This window comes from Camarhynchus parvulus, chromosome 20 (assembly GCF_901933205.1).
Source record: "Camarhynchus parvulus chromosome 20, STF_HiC, whole genome shotgun sequence".
NCBI classification, from domain to species: Eukaryota; Metazoa; Chordata; class Aves; order Passeriformes; family Thraupidae; genus Camarhynchus; species Camarhynchus parvulus.
The window spans coordinates 7415843-7425082 of NC_044590.1; the positions used below are offsets into that span (position 1 = coordinate 7415843).

The 9240-nt window shown below is 50.9% G+C and overlaps 1 protein-coding gene across 2 annotated transcripts; it reads right to left on the reverse strand.

The window, feature by feature from the left end:
- Nucleotides 1-385: 385 nt before the first annotated feature.
- On the reverse strand, nt 386-5995 carry COMMD7 (COMM domain containing 7). Of its 2 annotated transcripts, XM_030963227.1 has the most exons (9): nt 5820-5995; nt 4532-4585; nt 4346-4448; nt 2758-2814; nt 2637-2674; nt 1986-2076; nt 1813-1862; nt 1275-1323; nt 386-778 (listed from the first exon to the last, which is right to left on the reverse strand). In XM_030963227.1, the coding sequence occupies exons 1-9, from the start codon at nt 5901-5903 to the stop codon at nt 702-704; spliced, it is 603 nt and encodes a 200-aa protein (XP_030819087.1). In that variant the 5' UTR covers nt 5904-5995; the 3' UTR covers nt 386-701. The 2 variants fall into 2 exon arrangements, with proteins under 2 accessions (XP_030819087.1, XP_030819088.1); XM_030963228.1 differs by lacking the exons at nt 4532-4585; nt 5820-5995 and adding an exon at nt 3181-4076.
- Between the last annotated feature and the right edge of the window lie 3245 nt (nt 5996-9240).

The window sequence follows — 9240 nt, forward strand, 5'->3', positions numbered from 1 at the left end:
TATGTCCAAACGGGCTGGGTCTGACTGTGCCATGTCACACAGGCTGCAGATTAAAGAGCAGCACATCCAAATGAGATTTATCTCAAACCCCCCGAGATGTCCCTCCCACCTCATGCACAGAGGCAGCTGTTTGGTTAAGATTTAAAATCACCTACCACTGAGATACTTTCCCATAATGAGGCACAATTGGGAAGAAGCTAATCAACATGTTTCTTAATACAAGAGAAGGGAGAGGCTTGAAGGGAGCACTAAGTGATTCCCCACATTAGATGCTCTCCTTGCTTTTGTCATCCTTTCTGCTTAATCCTTCCAAGTTTCAAAATTATTCTTTGCTCCTGTTTCTCTTTTTCTTACAAAATCAGATTCTGATACAAATAGAGCAGGATGGGAATGCGTTTATTTCTTTGCTATTTTAGTAAAGATATCCACATTACTTCTGACCACAGTTTCTCATAATAGTATAGTAGAAAAAAAAAAAAAAGATGAGTGGACCTGTAGGTGCTTTGAAAAAGCTGAAACTTAGCTCAAGTTTCAGGTTCTAAAGGATTGATGGGTCCTGCTGGGCCATGACACCACTGCTCATTGCACAGCTTGTCTTCTCTTATCAGGGTGTGAAGAGTCAGCTGGGAAAGAGCAGATCTGCAGGCCCACGAGGAGGAATTAAACATCCCGGACAGATGTCGGCTCAGCTCTGTGCAGCTTCAGCTGAAGCTTTCCAGGCTGGTTTTGACCCGTTCCATTTCATGCAGAAAACTGTAGAACTGGGGCAAAGTTAACTCTGCAGAAAAAAAAACCAAAGAGGCATCAAATCTTAGATTTCAGGTTACATTTCCAACATTGGCAAAGCTGTTCTGGTGCTACCACAGAGCAACTCATGTTCACCTAAGCTGGGCAGGATTAGCCACTGTGATTCCCAGCAGCTGGTTCCTTATGCTAGCCAGGCTGCCAGGAGGGCCAGGCTGGGATCTCCCAGCAGCACTCCATGCTTGGGAATAATTTCTTTTCCTCCTCTGCCCTGCTGCTCTGACTGCTCAGTGTTTACTGAGGCCCAGATGTGAAGGTGCCCAAAAGTCAATGTTCCTGAACAGTTTTGGAGTGCCTGTGGGGCAGGAACAGCCACAGTGTTTGAGAGGCTGAGGCAGGAACAGCCACAGGGATGCTTTTGCAGTGACCCCACCCTGGTTCTGCCCCCAGACTCCCCTACCTCCACCAACACCCCGAGCCCCAAATTGCACCTTTCCCATCCTTCCCTCTTGTCAGAACTGTTAACTCACCAACATACACGTTTTCCAATTGACTCCCTTTTTTAACCACCAGCTTCAGCTTGGGGAAAGGAAAAGCAGAAGTATTTTAGTTCAGAGGCCTGTATCTGAGCACCAGGAGAGGACAGCAGAGCAGAAGTCTGCTGTGAGTTTGACTGCTGCACAGCACACACATCTTTGACAGGCCTTTCAAGAAGTGTCACTGTAGGAACAGATACCCTGGGCATTGGGAAGATCTCTGTAAGTCCTTGATCCCGCTTTCCCTCCCTCCCCAAGAAGGCTGACCTTTGCTAAACTGAGCTTTTTGAACAGCTTTTCAGAACGGGCCACGTTCCTGTGATACCTCATGTCTTCAGAGGAGAAACAAACAGCAGCGTGTCTGCTCTCTGCTGGCAGCAGCACTTGGAGACTGAAGATGCAGTCACAGAGTTCCTGTGAGACCCACAGAGCCTCCCTCTCCCTCCCTCACTGCCAGTGCTTCCCACATGCCTGGCTGGAGCTTGTTCCTCAACTGCCCTACAAGCTGAACTCTGTGATGTGGGAGATTTACCTGTAAGAAGATACTTCCCACTTTTTCCAGCTCACTGCTCCCAGCAGTCACTGTGAGTCAGAAAGAAGAGAAGGCAGATAATCTGTTAGTTAAGCAGTGACATAAAACGTTATTTAGCCAAGAGCTGCTGCTGGGTTTCCCAACCCCTCCAGTTTATGTTGTAGCTCTGTTACCTCCAAACTTCCACTCCATGTCTATCAGCTGGTTAATCATCAGTGTCTGACCCACAGCCAGGCGTGTTAGGGTGGGGGAATTCAGCTTCCACTACAAGAGCAAAACACACACCAGCAATTAATTCAGAGAGGCCTCTGTTTGTACCTGAAACTTCAACAAGAATCTGAATGAAGACAGAGCATGGCAGAAGCCCAGAGTAAAGAGAGAACTAATGTGATCAGGAGGGCTTTCAGAGGTGCTTGAGTCTTGCTAGGATTTCCATCTGCCCTGTCACTTCTGTACATGAAACTGACTGGTTTTGTTTTAGCACTGGTTCAGTGTAACAATATCTGTGCAAGAAGCCATGTATTCATGTAACTGCATGACCTCGGGGCTCAAAACATGGGAAGCACAAAAACATCACATGAAAGCCACACAGCAGTGCAGGAACTGTGACACTGATGGGGGAGAGGCCCTGGCAAACCAGAGGTATTATCAGACAAAGTGCTCCTTATTAGCTCTCTGAGGATCTTCAGTTCAAAATCCCAAGCTGGTTTTGAAGAAAATACCCAACGTGCTGATGTGTCCCAGGAGCACAGTGGGGTTTTATGAGTTCCCTCTCACAGAACTGACATTTTGTTAGCTTAGAAACAAGCAAAATATATGAATACCTGTTCTGCAAAATAACTGGCCTTCTCTTCACTGAGGCCTGTGGGGGGGGGAAACCATATGAGATTACTATATGTGATAAATATTAATTATCTTTTATTTAGTGGAAATCATGTGACCTACCTAGAGCAATGAAATCTGCTCTGACTTGTTCAGAAGACAAATTCCTCTTCAGGGCACCTGAACAAACACCACAAAGAAGAAAAGAAATCACTTTTTAATGAGTCAAACCAATTTTTACTGAGTCAAACAGAGGCAGGGACGGGACCCGTCGCTGGAAAGCCTCTGTTTCTGAGCTGTGTTTTGAAGCAAACCACAGCTCCTCGGAGATTGGAAACCCAGTCGTGCCTGCCAGTATCTCTGCAGATGCCCGGTGCTTTAAAAGTCCGGGCTCTGGGAGTGCCTGGGAGAGGGCGAGATCCCATTGCAGGTATCCATGGGAACAGCGACAGCGGTTATGTTTTGAAGCTGCTGCTTTCTCTCCTGTAGCCGCTTTGCTTGTTAAAGGAGAACTGTTAAGGCTGGCGGGCTGCTAATTTGACCTACCTGCTGTGTTTGGGATGATGGGTGTGAACGTGTGCATATAACACTTTCCCCCGCTGCGCCTTCCCCCTTTGTTCTGGGGCCCAGGCAGCACAGGGACCTTTACAAGGCTTCTGCTCTCTGAAGCCAAGAGCAGGAATCTCATAAATTCAAGGAGACTGCCAGCCCCACGTGGCTTTCCGGCTGTGTAGCACAGAGGCGAAGTTATCTGCTGTGATCTGGTCTGATCCTTGATATCGTGGCATCCCAGAGCTGAGGAAAAGTTACAACGGGATTGAAGCCAGTGCTCACACACAGGAACGACAAGATGGGGGCACCAAGGCCTGAATCACGATGGGAAAAAGTGCAAATTCTGCATTAAATCCCCACAAGACGGTTGCAGGAAAGAAAATTATTGCTACTCCTGGATAAGAAAAGTTGCTTGAAGCAGTAGGACAAATTCAAAACAATTTCTGAAAAGAGTTGTGCTCAGCATCAGGGCTGTGAAGGAAGCTACAGGGCTGGAGAGTAATAGCAAGGGACTATTAATAACAGGAAGGATCAATGGGATGAACGTGCCGTGGAGTGTTTGATGCATTATCGTGTCAAATGGCAGCCACAACATCACAGTAATCCTATAAAGTGCTGGAGTCTGGGGTATTCCAGTGGAATCCCCCCGAACCTCTTCGTCACTGTTTCTGAACGATAAAGAGCTGGACACGGTGATTGTTTTTCTGTATCTGCAAGGTCAGCTGTCTCCTTCACATGGCCTGGAACTGCAGCAGTCCCAGCCCGCTCCAAACGCCCGTGCACTGTCTTATTTGTCTCCAACAGCGCTTGGCCTTGGAGGAATTACAGCACTGGGTCACTTGGGTGGACGTTCCTGCAGAGACTCGGTGCCAACACGACGCTGCCCTGATCTGGCAAAAAGGATTTACAGGTACTGCTTAAACCAAGATGTTGTGCTGCATTTAATGCACAGATATTTACGGGAGTTTACTTAAGCCCGTGAAATGTGCATGCAGGCAGGGTATAAAGAATACAAAGAGTCACCAAACAAGGGAACTTTTGATTCTTAAGTGCTAAGCACTGTATTAGCTACCATTAACACTTATTGTGCAAACCAAGCCCTGCGGGAATGGCTGGGACAGACTGGCCTCAGGGCAGGATATGCAAATACATCACTTACCGTTGGGTACCAGAAGAATACTTTTGACAATGTTTTTCAGGGGGCCCAGGCTGATTTTATTCATGGTGGCAAAGTCTGAGAGCTGCGTCAGAAATCTTTCTACCTGCTCAAGAGAAAGAGCAGTGACAAAATCTTTTCTGTTTCTGACCAGAGCTGCACTCACACATCTCTCCAGTTCCGCCTTACCTCCTTGGGCTCTGTCAGAAAGCGGAAAAGCACTTCAGTCAGCGCTGAGAATTGCTGTGAAGAAATAGGAGAGTGTTAGACTCGGACATCAGCACCTCAGCACCGCACCAGCACCACGATGAGGTGGTGATGTCCCCCCCTGACCCAGCCCCACCCACCTCCAGCACACTGGTCCCAGAGCTGGACCTGAGCTGGTGCCCTGTCCTTGGCATTATGTGATCCCTGTGGATGGGATATGCCCAGGATGCTTTTCAGAGCCTCTCAAGGGGTCTGTGCCGCTGGTAGCCGGCTCTGCACAGGGCTTTTGTGACTTGTGGCTAATCGGAAGCTGCTGTTCTATCTTGTGCAATCCAAAAACTGCGAGTAGGAAAAGTTGTGAACATCCAGTCTCATGTTTCACAAACCCCATGGAGTAACCAGACTAACTAGGCTAAGGAAGAGAACTGGTTAAGGGTCTGGTTGCTGCTTTCAGTGTTCTGGGTGTGCAGCTGGCAGGCAGGGATGGAGAGGCTGCTGGCACCAGCACCAGCGCTGGCTGTGACCTTCTGGGTATGGCCAAAAGTGCTTGTGGCTGCAGATCCTGCCCTGCCCTCGGCCATGTAAGAGAGATGGCACTAGGCTGTCACCAGGCTGATACCCTCAGTCCTGGCAAGCTGAGCTGGAAAAGCCTCAGCGTTTCCACTAAGTTCAGTCCAAGCTGCACACTCAGTGTGGGTGACCTGGAGGCAGATGGTACCAGGACCATTCCTGGAGGCGGGAAGCGCAAGGTGGAAATCTGGGGTGGGATCACAACCCGAACATTCTGTGGTCCCACCACAAACCCCAGTGCTTGACAGGACCCCAGTGCCCACCAGGCACGATCTGAGCCCTCCACCAGGAGCTCCACCAGTGTCCCTGCCCATGGCCGGCAGATGGAACTACATGGTGTTTAAAGCCCTTTCCTGGTGAAGCCATTCTGGGATTCCATGATTCTATAAACATCCTTCAAACAGCTCCGGCATGCGCGGGGCTCACCGGGCTGGATCGGGGCTGTACCACCGGGCACCGGGCACGCTGCCTGCCCTGCCCCGGGCACCGGGCCCAGCAGGGACCCGGACACGTGGGCCTGGAGACCGTGAGACCGGCACACCCGGGACCGCTCCGGGGCTGCGCTGCCGGCCGGGTCCAGCTCCCGGTGCCGGGTCCAGCTCCCGGTGCCGGGTCCAGCTCCCGGTGCCAGCCCGCCCCGCCGGTTCCGTGTCCGGGGCTGCCCCCGCCGCCCCCCGCGCCCGTCCCCTTTGCGGCGCACCTGGGCGCTGAGCTGGTTGAGGTTGTGCATGTCGGCGCTGACCGCCTCCGGCACCGGCTCCCGGGTGAAGTTGAGCAGCCCCATGGCGGCGGCGGCGGCGGCTCCGCCCGCCCGGCCCCGGCTCCGGCTCCAGCCCCGGCCCGGCCCTGCCGCCGCCTCAGCCTGAGCATTGGCGGCCGCACTTTCCGCACCGCGCTCACGGCATCGATCGCGGGGCCCGGCCGGCGCAGGCAGCGCCCCGGGGTGGCCCCGTGGCCCCCGTAGTGGGACCGGGGGTCGGTGGAGCCGGGGGCTGGAGAGCTGGCTGGCAGCTGAGTACTGGACGATTTTTTACTGTACAAAAACCTTAAAAAAAATAAAAGCTTAAACCCATAGTTATAAGGTGAATAATGGGGTTTTTTTGGGTTTTTTTGTTTTTTTTTTTTTGTTTTTTTTTTTTGTGTGTGTGTGTGTGTGTTTTGGGGTTTTGTTTGTTTGGGTTTTTTTTTTTAATTTTTCGGTTTTTTCCTTCAAAAATTCCACTTGAGATGCAAATTTTGGTGTGCTTTTCCCTCTCTGACTGCTGTTCCCAGGACTGCTCTCTGCCTAGCTTGGGGTGATGGGTGGTCCAGGGATGAGCAGCCCACATCCCAGGACTGGTGGGCTCTGGAATGGACACATGTTGGGCAAGGAAGCAGCAGCTCTGGGATGAGCCAGCCCATGGGCAGAAATGCCCAGATGTCCATGGGTCAGGGTTCCATAGGGAGATTTCAGCTTGATTCTCGACATAATCCATATGCAGGAGGTCTCCTTGATTCGAAGATGTGTTGTAGGAAGGCAGAGGAATGGGCCTTCTCATGCCCTGTTACACAGTCTTTTTTCTGTTCAGTCTTGGGAGGAAGGCCTTGGTCCAAGAATATCGAAACTTGATTTATTCCTGCAGAGGACAATGGAACTGATTCCATCCTGAAGGACTCTCTTGCCTAAAATTGCTATTTCACAGCTTCCCTTGAGCAGGAGCAGGAGCTCTCCAGGATTCCACTATCAGTGTGAACGTGTCTGATCCATTTTATCAGGGAAGGTCTTCCCTGTCTGTCAGGCCAGAGGACAGTGTGCAAAAACCTTTGTGGAAGGTAAAACCTCAACAGCCCACAGGTCTTCTGGTTTATTACTGACACTTGCGATTGCAAATGAGAATATAGGAAATTTTATAGCACTTTCGTTGTGAGACTATCCCAGCAGTGGTTTATAAACAAGGAGATAAGCAGATAAGTACCACTAATGATGGGGAGTTAAGAGATATTTCCTGGTTGTCTGGATGGAAATAGCTTCCAACTTCCTTTTCTTCCCCCTCTACCTCCCAGACTAGGTGGGAAAGTTTCTGTTTCGTAGATCCAAGGTGGGACTGTGCACCTCCTCGATATTGGGGGTGAAAAAAATTGATCCTAGATATTTAGGACGCCTTTAAACAAGGAACATATATTGGAACAATGTATTCTGTATATATTTTGGGACAAAAAATATATTCTGTTTATATATAGGAACGATGTATTCTGTATTCATTTCTGTGGTGAACCGTGCAAGTCAGTATGTTTAAACCATGGGAAATCCTTGCATGTAAAAATGAGTTAATCTGAACTAAAACTCCTCCAGGGAATGGGATGCAGGGGGTAGCATTGGATACCAGTATGTGTGAACACAGAATTCCTCTCTGGCTTTAAAATGCTGCATACAGCCCTATGCAATTTCCCCCAAGTGTAAATTAGTAGTTGCAGTTAATTATCGCACATTTTCACAGCTGTCACATTTCCCCCTGTACTCTGTGTCCCAAAACTTGAAAGCAGGCAAGAGTCAGCGTTCTGCCTGGTTTGCAGCCGAGGTCAGCCGTGCAGGAGCAGTCTGTGGCGGATCTTCCCTTGCCCGTGTCCTCCCGGGGTGATGCTTTTGGAGCTCACTAAGGGCGCTCTGGGTGCGCGCGTGTGCGAGCACGCCGCAGCCCCGGCAGGACGGTGACGCCAGCAATGTTAAACAATTTCTCAGGCAGCGAACCAAATTCTTGAGGAAAGTTGAGTGACGGGATCCAAGAAGAAGAAGAAGAAGAGTCTCGGCTGACGTACGTGATCACAACATCCTGTTCAAACAATCTCCAGGAAATTCCGTGGTCCTTCCTCCTGGGCTGGCATGCGAGTGCCATGAGCCCAGCCATGGCACGGGCGGCTCTGTGCTGCCAGAACTTGCTCAGTTCTCAAACCAAGAAGGATTTACTGGAATAAAAGAGCAGGTTGCAGGGTGATGGCCGTAGTTATGGGGGTGTCTGGCGGGGGGTGGTGCTCAGCGTGCGGGCAGAGCCCCAGGGCTGCCGTAGGGGTGCAGGCAGCCATCAGCCCATGGGTGCTCCTGCCAGGCCATTCTCATGCAGAGCGCGTTGCTGATGGACTCATCAGAGCTGAGGACAGGCCAAGGGCAGCAGCAGTTTGGAGTTGCAGGTATGTGCCCTTGTTCACCATAAATACCAAAGTAAAAACAGCAGCCAAAAAGCAATGGTGAGATACACACACGCAGGAAAAGTCTGAAAAGGGTGCTCTCCGAACGGAGCAGAGGATCCATGTGCCCTACTTGAGATGCATTTTTCAGCTTCATTTCACATGCCAAACTTGAAAAGCTCCCTCAGAACTTGGAAAGTGTTACCCCGGGAAGGGTCCTTATTATGTGTTCCCTAGAGATCACATCCTGGGCTGTCTCCATCCTGTTCTCCGATGCCACTATCTATGCCAAGCTCTCCCAGCCTTTTCCAGTTGCCTCCACCTCAGCCTTGCAGCTGAAGCAGGAAACATTGTCTGCATTTGCCAGCCTGAGAAAGGCCTGGAAAAGGCAAGAGTGTGTGAAGAAGCCATGGGGCTTTCACCCAGCTGGTCAGAGCCCATCTACTCTCTGGGGGTTCTGCCCACCTGCAGTGTCTGCCTTGGGCTGGAAGCACTAAGAGAACATCTCCAGACACAGTCTGAGGGATGCTGTGACTCCTCCTGGCTGCCCAGCTGAAACTTCTGAGGAGTTAGTTCTGTGCCTCGGGATAAATGAGATCTTTGAGACCAGGATTTCTGTTTCTTCTGCAGGTCAATGCCCCATCACTCTCCTCAGCCTTTGGTCCCAGGCAGACACTGCTGCAGGAACAACTAGCTGCCAGATTTTCGTGCAGAGGTGGAGCAGGGCTGGGAGCTCCACTGCTGGGCTCTGGCACACTCCTGCCTTGCAGCCACAGGCAAAACACTCCCTCTTTCCACCAGCTCCTCTGCTCCTGAGCAGGGACTGTAATCCCTGACCCGGGCAGCAAGAGCAGCTCTGGAGCTGGCCTGGAGGGAGGGGGCTCTGCAGGCAGCCACCCCCTGGGAGCAGCGTTCCTCTGGATAAAAGTATATGTGCTGAGGAGGGTGGTTTGGGGAGG

Bases quoted from the DNA above. Each gene is read 5' to 3' on its own strand.
- COMMD7 (XM_030963227.1), bottom strand. From the start codon at position 5,903: ATGGGGCTGCTCAACTTCACCCGGGAGCCGGTGCCGGAGGCGGTCAGC. The intron at 2,077-2,636 runs GTATTCATATAT...TTGCTCTTGTAG, and splicing joins CCAGTTATTTTGCAGAACAG to TGGAAGCTGAATTCCCCCAC. The intron at 779-1,274 runs GTGAGTTAACAG...TTTTTTCTGCAG, and splicing joins ATTGGAAAACGTGTATGTTG to AGTTAACTTTGCCCCAGTTC.